General features: G+C 38.9%; 1 protein-coding gene across 4 annotated transcripts in view; it reads right to left on the bottom strand.

Moving 5' to 3' along the window:
* The window catches only part of FMN1 (formin 1), a 191,366-nt gene that overhangs the window by 140,733 nt on the left and 28,483 nt on the right, over window positions 1–22,150 (bottom strand). For 3 of the 4 annotated variants that reach the window (XM_035326849.1, XM_035326846.1, XM_035326847.1), the window contains exon 3: window positions 8,169–8,344. In XM_035326849.1, coding sequence (XP_035182740.1) covers window positions 8,169–8,344 — 176 coding nt within the window. The remainder of the gene's footprint in view (window positions 1–8,168; window positions 8,345–22,150) is intronic. The other variant, XM_035326848.1, reaches the window with a different exon arrangement.

Below are 22,150 nucleotides of genomic sequence, written 5' to 3' on the forward strand. Positions count from 1 at the left end.
GGGCAAGCAGCGGCCCAGCCCCGCTGCGGCTGCTTCCGCCCGGCGGCCGCGGCGCCCATGGGGCCCGCGGGGACACGCGGCGAGTCCTCGGCGGCCGCGGGGCCCGGTCCCTGGCACCGAGGGCTCTGGGGCACGGCCGGCGGAGCGGGGTGGCGGTGCGGGGCGCCTAGACGCGCGGGGCGGCCGGACGGCGGCTAGGCGCTGCCTCCTCGGGGCGGGAGCCGAGCGGGGCGCCTGGCCCGGCGCTGAACGCCCGCGGGACGCCTCGGCACGGCCCTTCCGCTGGGGTCGGGGTCCGACGCCCTACACCCATAACGAAGTCAAGCCCGAGTCAGCCCGGAACTCCCCGCTGGTGCTGCCGTGAGGAGCTCCGGCTTTTGGCTGTCCAAAGCGAGCCCCGGCGAGCGCCCGCGAAGTCGAATCCAAAGGGAGGGGGCGATGAAAAAAAAAAAAAAAAAAAGCGAGAGCGAGCCTGCCTTCCGATTTGCTGCAGGTTTCATCCGGAATGCAGATCGCAGCCCGCAGGGCCACGGGCAAAAACCAGCGCGCCTGGTTTCGCGTTACTCCCGCCCGCCTGCGCCGAGCACCGCCGGGCACCGCGCCCAGCGCCCCCGAGCCGCCGCCGGGACGGGGCCGGACGGGACCCGGAGCCCCGCACCCAGAGCCCGCAGCAGCCCGCAGCCGCTCAGGAGCCGGGAGTGCCGCGAAACGACCCCCTCTGCCCACACCTTTCTCTTCGTCTTTGGTAACATGCTTCTGCGCGGTGCGTGGGTAAGATTGTTTAGTTAACATGGGTGAGCGTACTTGAAAATCTTCACATCCACGTAACTCGGCATTAAGAGAAGCTGTCAGGGACTCTCTTTACATAAGTTTCTTAACACGCATGAAAGTGCAAAATACTTAGGCACAGTTGAAATTCAGAAGTCATTAATGTTCAGCTCAGGTTCTCATCAAAAGTCTTCACTTTTCCTATTTTTTGGAACTACTGAAACTGCAGATCTGCAATAATTTCTGATCGTCTTATCCCCCTGTCTTTAAGAAGTCACTTTACTCAGATTTCCACGTGGGTATGCTAGAAACTCAAAGACAGCGCTCTGATTTTGTTGCACCCAAGCAGAGGGGTCATTCTGCAGTCAGCCGTTTAGCTGTGCTGAGTAGCCTTGTGTAAACACCAGGCTGAAAGCCGGCCTTCCCGAGCAGATCAGCTGTGCTTGGCACCATTGTATCACATTACAGGAAAACATTTACTGAAAAGCTGAATGTTACAGACAACAAGCAACAGCTACGTATGCCAACATACTTACGTTTTGGTTTAGTGTTTATGTACAAAAAGCATGTGTTTCCCTTTAATGATACTATAGAAAGTAAAGTCGTCATAAAGTCAACAGCCAAAGTCATTGGTATCCACTGCAGGAAGCAAGTTTCCCTGAAATCAGATTGTAATAATATGAAGGGCTTAGACAATGTCTACCGACACCTTTTCAGTTACAAAGTTGCATACATACCCTTAGACAAAGGGTACTGGAAACACTCCCACCTTCACTTGTGATTTAAGCATAGAACAACATTATCTGCCTTCCTATCTGCCATTTCCTGCACACAGAAAGCTCTGGACTTGCACCTCTGCTGTGCTTAATCATCAGGTGCAAAGGGAAGGAATGTCCCAATAAGCCATGACTTACTGCCCTGGTTTTCTAGGCTTATACAGACTAATATCATAAAAGGAAGTGCTACATAAGGAAAGTCTTTCTCACTCCCTGTGCCAACTTTCTCTTACAGTCCAGCGTTAGTAAGAGGAGTGGCAGGAAGCTGCCTCAGCACTGGTGAGAATGTCTTCCAGGACCAGACTTCTCGAAGGCCAGTCTACAGCAATTCTAAACTTCAATTTATGACAAAATATCGGGCAAGATTGATCCTACTGAACCAAATTTTTCTACTCATTACATTTAAATTTATACCTATTTTTATATTCAACCACAGGATAGTTGTTCAAACAGCAATTACTATTGTCCTGATAAGTTCTATGGTTATGCTTTGCATATTTTACATGCATATTTATTTGAGGTACAGTTAACTTATGATGGATAAACAGTATTTTTTTCAAAAGTAGGTTGGTTGCTCAGTGATCAAAAACCTACAATGAAGTTGCTCATGTAGCTGTATTTTAAACTAAACATACTTACTCGATAATGCCAAAATACAACAGGTGACAGCATGTGTCAGTGACAACACTACACCTACACTTAGATAGAATAAAACTTATGTGCAATAATCTAGGGTCACCAAACTGTAACAGTCCTATGAATATTGTCTGTAAGCAGGTTACTGAAAATAGCCACAATCTAACTGTTCTAGATTTTAATAGTATGTATGAAAAGTTCAGTTATATCCCTTATAACTCCATATAAGACCATATTGTGATGATAATTCTTAAACAAGTTTTTCACAGAGATGAGGGGTGGAATGTATTGAGTTTACATGGCAAGGTTTTAGTAGTGGGGGGCTGCAGGGTGGGCTCTGTGAGCAGAGCCCAGCAGCTGCCCTGTGCCAGATCAGAGCCAGCTCCAGCTGCTCCAAAAGGGACCTGCCACTGGCCAGAGCCAAGCCAGGGATGGGAGCGACGCTGGTGGGGCCTCTGGGAGAGCAGATTTAAGAAAGGGAAAAAACTGCTGTAAACTGCAGCTGGAGGGATGAGAAAATGTGAGAGAGGAACAGCCCTGCAGCCCCCAAGGTGAGTGCAGCAGGAGGGCAGGAGGTGCTCCAGGCACGCGGCAGCAGTTCCCCTGCGGCCTGTGGAGAGGCCCCTGGTGGAGCAGGCTGTCCCCCTGCAGCCCATGGGTCCCACACGGAGCAGATCTCCACGCTGCAGCCCGTGAAGGAGCCTATGTGGAGCAGGTGGATGTGGCCTGGAGGAGGCTGCGGCCCATGGAGAGCCCCCACAGGAGCAGGCCCCGGGCCAGAGCTGCAGCCCGTGGAGCAGCCCTCTCCTGATGGATGGACCCCGCGGTACGGAGCCATGGGGGAGCAGTTCCTGAAGAGCTGCTGCCTAGTGGAAAGCCCTCCCCAGGATCATCTGGGATGATGGTCACAGAGCCACCATGAAGGAGCGGCAGAGGTGAAGTGTTAGGGACTGACCGCAGCCCCCATTCAAGTGGGGGGGAATTGGGGGGAGGAGAAGAAAGAAGAGGGTGGATGGGGGGTTGGTGGTTTTAGTTTGGTTTTAGTTTCTCATTGTTCTAGTCTGTTAGTAATAGCAACTAATTATATTAATCTCCCTATATTGAACCTATTTTGCCTGTGGTTATAATTCTTGAGTGATCTCCCTGTTCTTATCCCAACCCTTGAGCCCTTTCTGTCATATTTTCTCCCCCTTTCCTTTTGAGGAGGGGGAGTGAGAGAGCAGTTGTGATGGAGCTCAGCTGCTCAGCTGGGTAAAACCACCATAGAGGCAATCTCACAAGGCTGCAGAAAATGAGACCGTTCGTACCTCTTCTCTTGATAATAAACTAGAGGAATGGAGAAGAAAACTTGAAGCTTTTTAAGCATTAGGATGAAGAAAGGAGTTCATCCCTATATCTACCGCTGCAGAGATTATCAAAAACTAGAAGCCACTCCATATCTTAAATTCAGCATGCAATGCATAAAGCCCCAACCTCAAATAAAAATCCTGTAATGACTTGCTTCTCACAGCCTGATAGTCAACCACTGGACAGCCCCTGTGAAGGGACTGGATAACTGATGAAGAAATACAGTGTTTCTGGGTAAAATGCAGTTATTGATACGTGCCCTTAATATTTTTACATAAAAAGGAGATCATTCCATGCGTATGCAAATGAGACTGAGCCAGTTCGCTGACAGGAATGTTTTAACATTGGGTGGTTCTATCTCATGAGGGAAGTCTGAACAGACTTTAATGCTGCATCTGATGGATGAAATGACTTCAAATTCTTTAGGAAAAAAAAAAAAAAAAAAGTTATGATAATGTTACAAGCCTCGTCACTTACTAAAACTGACAACCCTCTGGAGCCTCTGAAAAGCCCCTACAGCCCATCACAGCAACTTTCAGGACAGTCAATGCATTAATTATACAAAAGGACAATAATTCCTTACAGTATAAAGAACATTTAATAATCCACACCCTTACTGACCTACATTTCATCACAGACAGAAGTCACACCTACAGCTCACTCCACTGCTATTCTTGAGGTGTCTGAGAGCTCCCCTGAAGGAAACTTTAAAACTACCCTTGAAGAAATCACACAATAAAGCAGAAATAAAACTAGTCTTTTCAATCATTTTTATACAGCAGGACTCAAGGCTTCCTGACAGCATATCTGTCTAGATTGCCTTTTCAGATTATAACAACAAACCACAGAAACATGAACAAGGCACAGAGACATACTCTACAGAACAGTTAAAATGGATGAACTGCGTAGAAAAATTTCCAATGCATTTTCACCATAATAGTTTGCATAATTTCTTGAAAATCATTATAAAATCAAAATATGCACTAAACTGTGTCAGGCTTAAGAAAGGCCAAGTGAAGCTGCAGGCTGTGACTCCTGCAATTTGAATTGATCTGAGGCTCAGTTGACACAGTCCTGGCCTCTGCACTGTCCCCAGTGCTGATTGATAAGGATCTTAACATTCTCCAACTCTTCCTTCTGCCTCTCCTGCCAACTGTTTATCTTTTATACTTTGTATTTTAACTCTTCAGATGCTTTAAAATAGAAAGGACAGAAAATATGGAAGGAAATGTATAGGCCCTGGATTGATGCCATTGTCTTCACCTTTGTTAACTTGCTATATGTGAGCAACTTTCCTGAAGTCTGGAAACCTGGGTATCACCATTATACTCACTGTAAATATAAACAATTAAGTTTAGACTTAGCAACAAGTACATAGATACAATAATTCTTATCAAATTTCAACATTAAGTGATATGAACCGTGAACATCAGACACATTTGGTCTAGGGAGGCTGTATATGTTTTTTAATGCCTTAATCACAATTCTGCTTGACACTGATATATCAACTATTTTAGACAATCTGAAAAAAAGAAATCAGAACAGTTAAATATTTATAAAAACAAAAGGTACATTAAAAAAGACAATTTACTGTTTTGAAGCCATCTATATTGTATCAGTAAATATAATGAACAGTGAAGGTGGAAATTCCATCATGAGAAACCTACAGTAGCTCAGAGGGAGAGCTTGTAGAAGAGAATTTATCGGATGATCGAGGTTAAAATGAGAAGACATACAATTAACAAAGACTGAAAATAAAAGATAACTGTAAATTGTGTAAGTAAACTGAGACCTTTGTGCAGTAAGGCACAAAGGCTGACACTTAGTATAAGAACAGAGATTAAATCCGAATCTTTTGCCTTTGTGCTTTACATTTCTAGGTTGCTCTCTTCTCTCCTCCATTGCATTCAACAGGCCTCTTGTTCCCCATATACAGCATGATTTAATAGTTTAAAGATTAAAAAAAAAAAAGCACCAAAAAAAACACACAACTTTGTAAAATAAAATCCACAGTCACATCAAATAATGTATCAGAATTTCTTAAGTAAGTGTTATCTATTAGTATCTATTGTAGCTGCAGTTTCATAACTCATTTAAGTGCATTTTTATCTGACATGAAAAAGTATAGGGTGGAGTTGCATTTTTATTTTGCTTCGTTATCTTCTGTATCTCTGTATCTTGTACATGCTGATTGTGAATGAGAACCCAGCATGCTCAGACTAAGATCTTAAAATATAATGCAGGACTTTTTTTCAGGCTTCTGATACAGAATATGCATTTTAAACTCCTGTTAGAGCGGAATTCATTCACTGTCTCCCTTACCTACTTTATCTGCCTCCTTCCAAGTAATAGTCGCATAGAAACATCTGTTCAGTAACATAAGCAAGCTGCACAGGGAAGTGGTGTTATCCCCATTCCCCATGGTATTTAAAAGACACTAAGGAATATGGTTTAGTGATGGGAGTGAGAAAATCAGGTTCTTGGTTCTGGAGATCTTGAAGGTCTTTTCCAACGTGGATGATTCTATGATTCTACCTAGATATGTACATATACAAATATATTGCACATTTATGTAACGCTGCTCCTAATATATAGAAAGTAGAGCAGAGCAAAGCAGCTTTGTTTTCACATTGCCATTGTAATAAGTATAACTACATTTTAAATCAGTAGTGCCCAACTTTTTGGTCAATTAGGTTAAACTTTTTTTTTTTTATTTTCCACCAGCAAGAAAGGGCCATAGATCACATGACTGGATCTAGTATGGCTGAGTAAATAAATTGGTCCATTTCGGCTGGCATTTCCTCGAAACATTTTTGTTTTGGAGTTGCTCTTCAGACACATGCTCATTTTTTGACCACAACTGTCTTGCTGTTCAGTCTGAGGAGTGCACAGGAAAGACATTTGGGAACAGATTGCTGTCACCAGAGCAATTAATGCAGCTTATCTCTGGTCATTACCTTTCTTATAGTCTCCTTATAGTATTACAGTACAAACAGATTCTGATGGCAGCACCAGCAGCAGCCTTTTCACCACCATTCTTTTGGCAGTTCCTCCTCCAACCCCTTGTCTCACAATTGGACCTGGCCTCATCTTGCAGCAGAAAAATAGGCAGAGACCCTAGGGCTCTGCAAATAATTCAGCCCTGAGTTCTGTTCTGAAAGACTTTCAAGGAAGAACGTCACAGGGAGTGAGCTGCAGGATACAAATTTCTGGTGAGTCACTTACAGCTTATCAGCCACATGCTGAGCAAACCTTCCCCTCCCCCCCACTCCATTTTTTTTTAATAGAAATTGGGGTTCTTGTTCTGAATCTCTTAGAAACAGCTGAATAAATATTCTTACACGTTAAGAAACTGAAATCATTCCCTCTTTCATAATGTAGTCACTAAGATTTCTAGACAGCAAATACGGCTTTAATAAAGAAAAATAGAAATACATTGCTTACTAATCTTAGATTTCTCTTACTTTACTGAAATTATTGTGCTTAAAGGACTTGATGTAGAGATCCACCTGCTCTATGTTCTATACAAGGACTTAAATACAGATGAATTACCCTCCTGTTGTAGCATGTATCTGTAGTAGTAGTTACAACTGTGCCACAGGTCTTTTCTATCCATTTATTTGTTTTCATCTCAACACAATATCACAAGTATAAACCTGTACTTTCATGGTAATACAACAACACTCAGATTAATTATTTTAGGAAAAGAAGGTTAGGACACAAAACTAGTTTTATAACAAGCTAAAGAGAACAAGAATGGTGAGTTTAATCATCGTGAAATATTATAAATGTTCTATGTCAGTTTTATTCTTTCTACCAATAGATGTCACTGTTGCACATTTTTTGGTCAGTGTTTCTTGTTTGCACATAACTGTAAATGTAGTCTCATCTTCAAAGCTTTGTCTTCTGATCTTTTCATTCTTTCCATGGTTATTTTCTCACCTACTATGTTCTATTCTCTTCTCCCTCCTATTTGAAAACTACTGCCAAAATGTGCCTACTTTCTCGTCCCTGGAGCACGTGAATATTTCCAGGTAGATCAGGCTGGGCCATGTTAAATTAGTGTCTCAAGTTGCAATTAAATCAGGTTGGCACCCAAAACTTCTGTGTCTCCCAGCAAGTTTATCAACTTTTTCTGTCACATTCATGACCAGTCTGACTCCAATGCCAGTTCAGCTGCTCCAAAACCTTGAGAAGTTTTGAAACTAACAGCAGTCCTGGGCTGTGCACATGCCTATATATACGTGCGTATGCACACATCCATGCACACACACCGCTTGCTGACTCAAATCTTTCTGGTCATCTCATACTTTCAAACTCCTCCAATCCATTTCCAGGAAAACAACTAATTTAAACAAAATGCCCATCATGATTTCAGTAATTACACATCATGCATCTTATTTATATATATACTTATATATATATATATTATATATATATTGTTCTCTGGCTTAGTCACATATAGGCATATGGACTCAGAAACCATCTGTAAAACTGCATCCCATCCAAAACTTCCCAGTTTGTCAGATTTTTTTAGAATGCAGTTTTAGACACACCAGAAATAAATGCATACCAGAAACGTAATAGTATATAATAAACGCTTGTTGAAATCCAGTATAGAATTAATAGAGTCCTACTTACATTCAGTTCCAGGCTCAAATGCAACACATTTCTGTTGATCTTCTCCCTCTCACATGAATGAGCGAATGGGCTTGACTGCCCCACTCTGCAATCCAAAACCCATGTATCTTCATCTCTGTTTGACACATCCAAATTCGTCAGTCGTTCAGTGAAGTCATCCTTTAAAGCAGTTTCTGCTGGAATGCCAAAATGAAGTGAAACAAAATGAATTATCTGCATCTGCAGATAATCTCTACATATAAAGAGTTCTATGTCTTTTAGAAATTCTAGTGCACACTACCAACATATATGCACTTTCACTTTTCCTATTTAAAACAAAATGGCATAAACGGGGATGTTTTGTTTTCACTCAGAAAAAAAATATCTTTGCACTTAACTTTCATCTAGTGAAAAAGTGGACTGCTTGTCTTCCTCCCCAACACAGACAGAGACACACAGTATGTAAGCTGCTTGAGTTTTCACCTCCTCTGCCAAGGCCCCCTTGAATGCATTTGTTACATGCATATATTTCCAGAGGTGTCTGTGAAGCATAAAAACTAAGCTAAGGAAGCTCAAGTGACTGATTAGGTGAACTTTCTGACATAAGTTAAGCACAGCCCTAATAGGAATCTACATTAGCCCATTACAGCAAAAGCATAAAAAGAAGAATCTTTCAATCAGAAGTGGTATTTTACACTTCACCTTGCTCTATTAACCTTAAAAATATATCAACTGAGTTTTAGAATGGCTTCGTTACGAACATGCAGTCATGAATGTCGTGTGAGAGGTAAGTGCAAAAGCTGCCAGCCAACAGCATACGCCTGTGTCATGCACTCCAGTTACACAGCACTCTCCTTTGCATCGCTGCAAATATTTCAGCTCCCCAAAACAGTGACTCATTTTCTGAATTATAGCCTCTAATTTTGAATGAAAAAAGCAACGAATTCCACAAGGCCGGTGTGTTCTCTGAAGTGTAATGTGTGCCATGGCGTAGAACATACTCAGACCCTCCTATTATATATGCAGTTCTAGAATCCTAGAACATTCTCACCTAGAAAATTCAGATCCTAACACAATTTGGAGCTGTCACATATGGTAGTTGGCTTAACAACGCACAAGGAACTGTACCTACAATTTTGAAATTTATTTTTAAATTTTGGTATTTCACCTAGTTTCAAAATACCATTTTAAAAAGAAGTACGGGAATCATAATCTCTAAGCCTGTTTGATTAAATTTAGGCTGATTTTCCAAGCTTCTGAAGGCTTATAGCTCAAATAATTTAGATTACACACTGTATCAGTAAGCATAGCAAGGTGAAATACTTGGTAAAATGCCCAACTATCCATAAAGCCATAATATTCCCCATGAAAAGTAAATACCTCACAGAACAGAACCTTTCATGAAATAAAGTACCCTAAAACACTGTAGCTGAATATAATTGTTGTACTTGAATTTCACTTCTTGCCAAAAGAGCTCAGACATAGTCTACAAGGTGTACAGTTTCTGGGCTCAAGTCCAAAGGCAGTCCCATTTTATTATAAAATGCTACTGCTCATGAGGTACTGATTAACTAACCATTCTCAAGATTAGGAAATAATAATTATGTTTTCATAAAATATTTGTAGAAATTTCTCTGTGGTCTACTCAGAAGCAAGTGTAAGAATTCTGATTACACAGACATGTATAGCAAGCAATAATAGGTTATCCTAATGCTTCAATGAACCTTCACTAATATGCAAGCTGAATATGTGTATCCCAAATTAGTTTATTCTTCAAATGTGTTTGTTTGTTCTCCTAGCAGAACCTCTAAATCGCATTCCACTTACAAATGGGAATATTACAGCATTTGAACAAACTAGTCATTCCTAGCTAGGGAAGCACCAGCACATTTTAGAAGAGGGATTTTCAAGTTGAAGCTACTGTTCATGCTCATCCTTCCAGATGTCAAAAGAGCATCTCTGCAAAGAGAGATACCTTAAACTTTTTGATATTATGCACTGCACAGAATATGAATTGTATTTACGATGCTGTTTTAATAAAAACGTGCTTCTTGCTCTGAAGTGTCACATTATAGCTTTAACAGACCTCATGGCTTGCTACTGACAAGAACAAGAGGCTCTGTTCCCTTCCATCCCCATCAGTGCCCCCACTCATATGGCTTCTGCTCATCGGCTCTGGCTTTCATCTGTGTCTGTGCTGAGCTGATTTAAGTTAACCCAGCAGATACTTAACTCAGCAAAGGGGGACTCTCTGTGGGCCAAAGCAGGGCTGGAGCCAGGTGGTGGCATGAGCAGGGGCTGAGAGGAGACTGAGGAGGGGGTACAGCTCTGGAGGGACTGGTGGAGGAAGCCAGGAGCAGTGGTGTATGGAACAAGGAGCAGCATGAGAAAAGGGGCCGCCGTGTCCTGTCCCTGGTGTCTTCCCCAGCACACCTCAGCAGGGGGACATGATGTTTGGTGTGAGGGCTGGAGTCCAGAGAATGGGCAGGAGGTGTCCCCATGGAAGCAAAGCTGTTCCCTAAGTGTCTGCTTTAAGTTTGGTTGGTCTTTTATATATATATACACATATACATATATATATACATATATATGTATATATATATATATGTATTATTTATAATATGTATTATTTTTGTCTTTCAATACCATAATCAGTTTGTTAAAAAAGCTTGTTAATTTAAATAAATAAAATCCACTAAAATTTGCCAGCTTGAACCTGTTTCTTGCCCACCACCATAGAGCCAGCACAGTGCTTCTGTAAACTTTAAACCCAGCCAGGACTGAAGCAATACATTTATGTCCTACACCTGCAAGTACTTGCTCATGAAAGGGAATTCCTTGATTTCAAAGGGAGTATTACCTGCAAATTCATAGTTCCTATGATTACACAGCTCAAAAAAGAGTCGGAAGGAAAGGAAAAAAGAGGGTCTGAAGAAACAGGACTCACAGGAGTCATCTGTAATGAAAACACTGAGAAGCTTTATGTACTTCGTATTTTTTCCCCTCCGCTCAAAAATGGACAGTGGATTGACTGTTTACACCAGCAGTTCATCCAAACTTCTTTTTGAATACAGAAGTAAATTATTTTAAAGCATTTTACTGCAGCTCATCTAAATTACACCTAAGTTAGACTGGGAGATATACTCCATATATTCACTGTTGAAAAACCTGACAACTCTGCCATGTAGACAAGCATAGTCTAAAATTGCAATGGCACAGGAAGATGAGCCCTGGTTAATCTAAAGCTCAAAGCCCACTCCTTAATAATCGAGAAGACTAAAACTGTGAACTTGATATTTGATAACAGTAGTGCTTCACACAAACAAAACCAATACCCAGTGATTTGCTTCCATCACTTGAGCTGTCAAATGGCACAGGGATTCACCGTCTTTCACTAGCTTTCAGCTGAATGAAAGGTGGCAGCTGAATTTTGACCTCACCTTTATTATTCCATACAGTTAGCTCAGTGGCCACTCTATGGCCACTCTATTTTACATTATAACTTCTGTAGAAAATACAAAGTTCCAGGTGATTGGAGAGATGAAAAAAAAGAAAAAAAAAAAGGCAATTGGAGACCACCTGTATCATGCTAGCTAACTATTGTGTCAGCTTTTAGCTTTTCTCCTGATTCCTATCATATATTAATGTTATGTTTTTGTTGATATCTACTGACTTTACATTGCAAAAACTTTGAGTCTTATGGTTTCCCACATAAAATCATACTGCTTCCAAAAAACAAGAGGAAACTTAGGCCATTTCTATAATTTCAGTGACTATTGATGATTTATGTTTATTTGCTACATCAGTTTATAATGAATGCTTTCAAATGTTTGGGTGTTATGTACATTTTATCCATGTACATGCAGACAAATGTATATATCCTTTCAATCATAGGTTTAATTAAGAAAATTTTGAAATGCATATGCTTATCCTTTAGCCACCTTAATCAATTTGACAACTTCTGTTGTTTTGTTTTGTACTTCAAAACAACAAAAACAAACACAAACTTTCCAGGAGAATCCAGTAGCTACCCAAACCACCTTCCAGGTTTCACAGTTGACATCGCCAAGGTCATGCCTTCCACAAGCATCCTATGTAGAAAGAACTGTGCCCAAATACAGATTTGCTGCCATCTATCGCTGCCAAGGGGGTGGAAGCCACAGCCTGCTCACAGCTGGGCTATCTGTTCTTTCCCCATTGCTACACCAGTCCTGGGATATCAGACCCAAACACGTGTAACACTGGCTCCTATGGTTTTCAGTGGCTCAAAATCCAGGAGATGACAGCAGGGGACTGGGGTACATACAGTGTCTCTAAGAGGCAACTCATGAGAACAACAGAACCAGGAACAAGTCAGACACAAAATGTATGTGTATCTATCTATCTCTATATAAAAACATGCATAGATATATTAAATGTACATCATAATGCACATGCTATTCATTAAAATTATAGACTCAAGTTTCATAACGAACAGTATTTTTTCCACACTGATTACAAGTTGATTTTTAAAAATGAAAAGGAACCATCTACTGCTGCTGCTTTTCTGTAAGCTGGTTTAATGTCACAGGGGTTAAATATTTCTTAATTCTTAATTTTTGAACTAAAACAAATAGATATATGGATATTTTTATGAACAGATACATGGCTAAGATATGTGGCTATTTTTTATTACCACAAGCAATATCTTCTGCAAACTGAGAAATCTATAAAAAAATATTTTTGCAACACTTGTTTTAGAACTTCATAGTTCTGTCTTACAAAGATAACAAACCATTGCAGTATTTTTAACACACATTTTATCTTTTTTTTTTTTTTTAATAAGATACTAAAATCACAAAACTATTTTTCAACAAAGATCCCATTAACGGAAAAAATAATACAACACATCCTAAGCTACTGTACATAATACCTGGGGAGATATTAAACAATACATAAAGAAGAAACAGCTTGGAAGCTGAATAAAGAGTTGGAATACTTCATCATTCAGAAAAATACGAATGAAATGTATAAAAAATGTTAGATGAGATTATTTAGGTTGCTTAGGACCAGGATGGACTGTGAGGTAATTTAAGTAAGTTAAGCAAACTTACCATAACAGCAAATTAAACTGAAAAATTTTTAAATGTACAGTTTTTTACATAGTTAAATCATTGACAAATCAGAAGCAGGGGCAGAACAACGAAAAGTAGAATCATCAGCTGAGGATGCAAACAGCTGTAATTCTCACCCCAAGCACTTCCTATAAAGGAAGCACATCTGCCATTTTTAGTTCCAATTATAAAATGTTCACGTGAGCTCTTGTCATTACATTCCCTGTAGCAATTAAGAGCTCTTTGTGTAAAGCACTAAACCAAACTCTAAGTTGGATTTCTTAAGCCTATTTCAGAAATTAAAGTTGCAGGTTAATTACAATACAGAAAGAAGCCTTACAATTAGTTTTGGCAGCAATATAACACTATTTTTAAATAGAGTTTAAGTTCACTTTCAGAATTACATCTAATCAGGTTTTGGATGATGAACATTTCCCAGAACCAAGAAAAACCTGCAAGCAGTAACACCTAGGTGGCTTGCTAAGCTTTTGTTAGGTCTGCCTGAAGCCAGGAGGAAGATCTGTGGGTCCACAAACATGTCAGTTTTTGCCAAACAAAATCATGGTGATACCATGGTCTCTCTAGAAAGCCATTCTTTACCTTCTCATCTGTCTTGTATAAAGAACTTCTTGGAGAAAAAAATCAGCTTTTCAAACTTCTTTTTATTAGACAGAGGAAATCGGATGAGTCATAATATCCATACCCCGTTGGAACATGGTTTGCTTAACCACAAAGCACTTAAATCTGAGACCAGCCTTAACACTTTGTCTTTTCAGCTTTTGTTTCCTGACTGCTGGTGCATTCTATGTATGTCTTTTAATCACACTCCATTCCTTCTAGCTTGCTTTGTTATATCACACAAGATAAAAACATAACAGTTAATCTGTTTGTATTATGATTCCTATGTAAGATACAATTCTGCATCTGTTGTCTATTTGATTTTATAAACATTCCTATAAATTTGTGAAGCACAAATAAAAAAAGCCTTTTGTTAATTAGATACTTTTCACTGTTTGCCTCTTGGAAGGACTGAAAAAACGGTAGAGGAAATAAAATGTAAGTCTTTGAGAAGCAGTCTCAGAATACCATGTTCTGTGGACCTTTACGATTCTGGGGGGTCTTCAATTTCAGAAAGAAAAGAAAATAACCAGTTAGACTTATTTGGTAAGTGGATCACATAATTGAAACAGTCTAGGTGACCAACTTGCTTATTTAAAGGCACCATTTCAACAGCAGAGCTGAACATTCTCGACACCATCACTAGTTAGAGCACTTACACAAGTAACTGAAGACGATGATGTTCCTATAGATATCAGTATTTGCAAGGTCCTACATCAGCAGGTCACAGCATGTTAGACAATCTTTGGCAAACTTCCTTGACCGATGTTATTGAAAGCATGCTTTTTTTCTCCACATTTTAAAAATATGGAAAGCCAAAATATGCAGACTCCATCCAAACTATTTTATTTTTTTTTGCTGTGTACACCTCAGTTTTTATGACCTAACCCTCTTGCTTGATCTTTTCCTTCTAAACCAAGCACCAACCAGTAAATCCTGGAGTACCAGTATCCAGAACCACCACCAATTATTTACAGCCTTTGGGCTGTGTTGTAATTTTCCCAGTTAACAGTAAATGCAATTTAGTATTGCTAATAATGGAGAAAAAATGTTTAGGTTGCTTCCAATCCATCCAATTATGAACAGAGAAATCTATTACCAGCAAAATTAAGGCCTACTTCTGTGGCTAACAAACAAAGAGTAATGCATTGTTCTGCAGTTCCAATTGAAAGTGAGTTATCTTCCCACAAGAGGAAATAAATTGTACATAACCTTGACTTGAAACTCTTAACATTAAAACAAACAGCCAAAAGAATCAACACAAAGCTCTCTGGCTTAAAAAAAAAAAAAAAAAAAAAAAGTGTTTACTATATGTTATGCTATATTATTATTACAATGATGTACATACTTCATACTGCTTTTGTCCTCTACATCCATCTAGACAAGATTTACCCTAGACAAGAAAAATTTCTAATAAAGTAGAGTGAAGGTGAGAACACATCGCTGACTTTGTATAAAGAACCAATACAATTCAGATTTGAAGAAAAATAAGAGCAAAATCTTGGGCAGAAAGCTAAGGAATACTAACTCCAGTGACATGTACAGCATGCATTCATTAAATTTGGATAGTCCTATAAGCTATTGAGTAGTTTGATCCCATTCAGCATAGCATCTTAGCACGTACTTAAATGTAACATGTTTTGTTACATCAAGAAAATAATGAGTAAGACCTGTCTTGTTACTTCCCAGCCAAATGTTGCTTTCTTCCAGATTGCAGCAGGATGCTCTCCAAGCATAATTGGCATTATAAGCAAAGAAGCTAAGATTTGGGGGGGAAAAAAAAAAAAAAAAAAAAGCCACAAGAGCAGAAGAAGCAGTTGGCACTTCAATCCAAAGTCTGAATCTCTCGCTGTTTCCAAAGTAGATTCTGGTGACTGCAGCCAGAAGTCCGCAGTCAATGCTCCGGCCAAGATTCTGATCTGCAATGCCAGAAACTTTTAGCAAAGGCTCATTTGCTCATTTTTAATGCCAAAGAATTTCACTGCTCACAGTAACTTCTAGATTGGGAGAGTATCCAAAATAACATAGATGAATATCCAATCAATATATTAATGATACAACATCACCTAAATTAACAATTTATGGATATACAAAAAGTACGTACTATACAAGGCTTTGAAATAACTTACAATTCACATATGCTTTTGATATTGAACATATGGTTAATGTTCTTGTGTGGTTTTAAAATAGATAATGATTATTTTCCAAAAACAGTTGATGACTGTTTCTTTCATTAACTGAAGTCACTTCTATCCAATCACAGTACATACCTTATTGATTACAGATTATACTCAAAGTGTCCACCAAAAAAACAAAGCATTCCTAAGGCTGTAATTGCTATCTACTACTTGGAGAGCGTTTCACTGTGTCTTCTTACAATTGCTTTTCTGATCTGTGGCCTTAACCAGTGAGCTAAAAGAATGTGGATGAAGAGACTAATGCTTAAATCCTTTATTCGTTGTTTTCTTTCAGCCAGATTAGAGCATACACACAGCAGTCTTGGAAAACAACTCTACCTGTGGCTAGTACAATAGGAAGAATAAGGTAGTATATAGAAAATACAGACAAAAAGCTACACAGTGGAAATCTAACATCTTTCAGGCAGCAAGCCAGGAATGGATGCTTCGAGAGTCCTTAACATAATGTCAGCAGGTTAAGCAAATGTAATAGTCTATTTAATGACAGAAACTGTGTACATTAGTTTTCTCATTTGTTATTTAGAATATTTTTCCCCTACACACTGGCTCTTACTCTTCTGCTGACTCTGAGATGAATAAAGTCACCACAGACAACACTGGGTTTGCATTAGGTAAGTGAAAAAGCATGACAAATGCAGAAAGATTGATTTTAAATAACATATACATATATATTTTTAATGCACTTAAAAGTCTTGAAAACTGCTAAAATAAGAAAGGTGGAAGTCTAAGACTGATTAATCTATGTGCAGAGGTCACTTAGATCACTTTTACATTGCTAAAATCTTTTTATAGAAACATTTGGGCAAAATTTTTAAATTATTATTAAAAAAAAAAAAAGGCCACACCATATAAAAGCACCAAAAGCAAAAATTAAAATAACAACCTGTATAGATAAACAGGGAAATCACCGACAGCAACAAAACTAATTAACACTTAGCATGGTATTTATATCAAGGCCATGGTACAGATGATTCATCAGTGGAAAACTACACTCTGGTAACAGGAGGAGGATGGCAAGGGGTTTACATCACATTGCATGTGCTGCTGCTTCTCCTCCTCTTGGCATAGCATTGGATGGCACATGCCACTGCTTTTCCTGCTATCCAACAGGAGGACGCACTATAGCCCAAAAGATACTGAAAATCAGGAAACAAAGACAACGTGCAGCAACCTTGCACAAGATCCATGACAGACAAAATACGAAAGATTTGTGGCAAAGGGATCATGCCATACTAATTATTAATTCTTAGGGATAAAAACCCCAAAACAACAAAAACACAACTTACTCTATAGCCTCACTGCCCAGGCTGGTTTAATATATACATTAAAGTGAGAGGGGCAACGTGCTGTGAATGGGCAAATTCAACTAAGACCTGTGAGTTCATTTTCTTCTATGAGGGCTCACAAAAATTTTTGTTACGTTGATTTTCTACACTGAACTGGAAGGATGTCTGAGACAGTGGCATCAAAGCTGCTGTACTAATAGTACAGCTATTCATTGCACCCTTGCGTTGTTTGACAGACTCTGCTTATCTATACTACAGTAGATAACTACAGTATATAGCTATACTAGTCAAATATAGTCAAAATATACTAGTCCGATTTCTCTCTCTTCCTGATTCTGCACTATGCCAGTCAGGCACACCAGCTGAAATGGACACTGGCTGGACATTTCTGCACTGTTACATGGTTTCAGTCTGTCCTCTGGGAGTTAATTACCAAGTTGTTAACTCAAGAATGGTTATCTTTCTGTACTTCTGGTCAGCTCATCTGTCTTTCAAAAAAGATCTCAGCTTCTTGTATACTGCCAGGGGCTGTGGTGGTGGGAAGAAACAGCACTGGCTGGAATGGGGCCCCTGCAGTTGTAGTATTTTGCAAAAGCATAAGATTTAATGATAATCAAAAATGATTTTTGTTTTTGAAGTCGTGTTACTTACATTTGATAGAAAGCTAAACATATATTCCTGACGAAAAAAAAAAAGTCTTTCAGAAAAATATAGCATCTTCCTTCAAACCTTGTTTTAATATAACTTTTGTTGTTGTTGTTGTAAAACAACATTTTTCTCCAACTTATTTTTCTCAGTTAGGTAATTTATTTCAACTGACATTTTAAAAACCTTCAGACACACACAAGATGTAAAATTTTATCAGAAAACTTTGATGAATTTTTAAGAACTGAAAGCATGAGTGATAGGCAACCATAACTGCTCTAACTGTATTCTATAGAAATACTTCATACTCAGAAAAGAACACATTTCATCATCGTCATCATCATCATCCTACATTCCTTCATCCATCAAAACCCTCCTGGATGTGATCCTGTGCAACGTGCTCTAGGTGACCCTGCTTGGCAGGAGGGTGGACTATACGATTTCTAGAGGTTCCTCACAACCTCTGCCATTCTAGGCACCATAACACAGGTTGGGTTCCGTTACTGACTACAAGAGCCAGTGGAGAATAATCCTTTTTTATTTGGGCAGGAGCTAGATCATTGTGGAAAAGCAGAAATGAGTCTTGAACAAACACTGAAACTTGTCAAAATATCTGAGGTATAGGGAGAGAAAGATGTGAGTGAATGGAAGGCAGAAATGGAACAAGGAGAGTGTTTGAGGCAGCCAAGATGCCAGAGAGACAAAAGAGAGGAGCTATTAACTGGAGAAACAGGCAGAAAGTTGCCCGGGGTCAACTCATTAAGATGAGAGAAAGTGGGAGAGTGAGAGCTACAAGACAAAAGACAGTGAAAGGTGGTGGAGATTTAGGAGAAGCAACAGACTGTGAAAGGATTCCAATTAAGAAGATTTTAGCGTGCTTTAAGACGACTTTAGTGTACTCTTAACTACCACAAGCACCACTCAAATATTTTCTTGGCAAAGTATATAATCAAAAAGCTTAAACACCTGTACTTATCTAGGAGGGCAGTCTGCTTAGGATATAAGGAAGAAAAAATAATCCCAATACTAAGAATGTGCATGTCAAGACATTTAACCATGTGAGTGCTGAATGTGTACAAATGGAAAGACAATGAATGTGTGCAAGTGGAAAGATTCAGTGTAAATTGAAACATAGTAAATTCCTAAGCAAATAAATTGTGTTCAAGACTAGTAAAAAGCATTTCTGCAACAGTAGAACCGCACAGTTCAGAATCTGTCTCTGAACTGTCTCAGGAATCTGTCCTAGATGGAACCAAGCAAGTTACCAACCTGTTCTGCAAATGTAGCTCCATCAGTATTTACATATAATCATAAAAGAAGCAAACAAGCCAGGACAACCCAAATTAATTTGATAATTCAGCCCTGGATGATCTACAGTTATATGCATTCATAGGTGATATGACAACTGATACTTCCTTCTTCTGCTTAGCCAAGGCAGGTACAGAAATTAATCACTGATCACCTGTCTGCAGTGGTCAGAGACTCAGTAGAGACATTTCACCATGTGGCAGTATGTGGCAGTAATAAAAGAGATTACCTTGGTGTTCACGCTCTTGTAAGTCTGGCATCAGTACACTCAGTTTCACTGCTGACTGAGTTATGAGGAACCTGGTCTGCATCACACAAACTTTCAAAAGACTGAGCTGACTTCTTTTTAATGCAGATAACTCCAAATGTGGTGGGGTTGTTGTTGTTTCTAATCCATTGTGAGCGTGAAAACTGGAAAGCCATGCTATGCTCTTATCAAGGAAATCTTACCATCATGATGTTTGAAACACTATCAAATAATCTGGTAGGTTATACACATTTTTATACACACTATTATACACAGACAGGTGTATAATGACTTTTGCAGCCCTAGGAAAACTGGATAGGAACTGAAAAAGAAAAGGGAACCAATGACAAATCTTGCAAATCTTCTGAACTGAGTTTTTACATATGCTCAAGTCTCATTACCTGTGAAAAAATCCTGGATGAGATACAATTTTTGGATATGCACATCAACTCCCAGTTAAACGTGATTGGATTATCATTACTGTAGCCCATCACGCCTCACAAACGGGCTTTTCACATTATCCAAAATATCAGGAAAGCGTAGACATATTCATGGAGCTTTGTGACATCTTTTTCTCATTTCCAGTTAGCACTTACAGGACAATCTCAGCTGTGTCAATTACATTTTAAAATTTTTCCAATAAACTTAAACTGCAATATTTAATGGCCTTTTTTATCATTTTTATTTCTCACTTTTCTATTTCATCTAAGACATTCCACAGTACTACTTGCATCAGCTAATCCTGAACTAACTGTACTAAACAAAGGACAATGAAGCAGTTAAAACAAAATGCATTAATCCACAGGCTGTCTTCTTCACAAATTATTTTCCAGACAATTCACTGTTTTTTTCATCACTTTTTTCCTGTACCATTTCTGACTTAATAATTACATGCAACTACTAGACATATTTTTCCATTTTCACTGCTGTTGAATATTCACTGCTTTCATAGACTTCACAAGAAGCTAGAGGTGAACAGTACATCTGAAAAAAAAATTATGCCACCTATTTAGATACCTTCCCTGGTAATGATCACTAGAAAAGATCATAGATTGCTTAAAATGTTTCAGCTTTCTTGAAATAAATTAAGGTCTAAACTATTTTCTTTACATTTAAGCCTTTCCTGGCATCTTTTTTTTTGTCTTTTGGGCCTGTAGTGAGATGTACTCGACATGAATAACATCAGGGAACTTGACATTAATTTATACCGGCATTCATGAATAGCTTCTCTTCAAATGTTAAAAATGGTTGCCAACTGAAAATTCTGCATTCAGACAAGATGCTGTACAGTTACTCACTCTATCATCAACATTTTGGTACGTATGACTGACTAAAATTTATTTCTCTGATGAAATGAAGACTTGTTGACTTATAAGGTTAATATTTAGTATCAAGACACAGCAACGACCTATACTCAGCAATGGCCTAAAGCAAGCATGTTTTATTGCAACCTTTCAAGTGCTCCAGTCCTGGCTCAATGCACACCTTGGCATTCTGATGCTTCATAAGTTCCCGATAGAACTTTTCCACTGCTCAGGTTAGAAGTTTCATATTTAGAAAATACCAATAATCATATTTGCCTCCTGCAAGCTAGGTTATATTTGCACAGAATTCATTAAGTGGGTGAGTTCAATATTATATCACACTACTATAGCTTGTTAACTGAAATTAACAAAGCATGTAAAATACAAATAAAAAATAACAAAATTATGTAAAGGAAGGTTGTTCCAGCTCAAAGATAACTGTAGGAAAGACAGTGGTTCCTCCCTTTATCTCCACCTGATCTAGGACCTTTCTCATGAGTGAAATTCTTACCTATAGATGTTTGTATTGTAATAACAGACCCTACCTAGAATCAAGTCTCAAGTTCAAAGTAGCTGAAACATGATCAGCTAGCCAGGCCTGAGAGAGATATCATCTGTTCATTAGAATGAAGGAAAACTTTAGAAAACAGTTATAAATTACTTCTAATCTATGTGGTAAGAAAAGGTATACACAGTTCCTTAAGAATAAGTATTGATTCTCAGCATGGGAAAGTTTTTGATTCTATATATTGACTGATACTAGAACAGTCCAATATAATACAAATTCAAGGTTGTATAACGTTCAGTAGGGTGGACTACACTGCCTCAGCATTTCCCTTTTTTTTCCCTCTTGGGATCAGTCAGAAAACCATAAAATGAAATAACTACAAGGAATTAAATAATTCCCAAAAATTATCTGCCCAGCAGTATTTGTTTTATTTATTTTATCACTAGCAGCATTTTTGGAAACTGATTGCCTTCCCTAGAAGCAGAATTCTTTTCAGATTAAAGACATTGCAAAGCATTCCTAAACAGCACCAAATCACTGCAGCAATACAAAGGATAACATCAGTGTAAGCAGTGTCATCAGGAAATACATTTTTTTTTGTTAATATCGGAGAAAAAGATAGAACATAAGAATAGCAACACTGAGTCAAATTAAAGGTCTAACTAAGTATCCTACACCCAATGGAGCCCTAAACCTAAGCAAGTGTGTAAGAATGTGACACGCCCAGGGATATTTCCTCCTTGTTCTCTCCGGTCCTCCCACCATGTACAGCTCAGAAACCTGTCTCTGTGCAAGC

This window comes from Oxyura jamaicensis, chromosome 5 (assembly GCF_011077185.1).
Source record: "Oxyura jamaicensis isolate SHBP4307 breed ruddy duck chromosome 5, BPBGC_Ojam_1.0, whole genome shotgun sequence".
In the NCBI taxonomy this organism is placed as follows: domain Eukaryota; kingdom Metazoa; phylum Chordata; class Aves; order Anseriformes; family Anatidae; genus Oxyura; species Oxyura jamaicensis.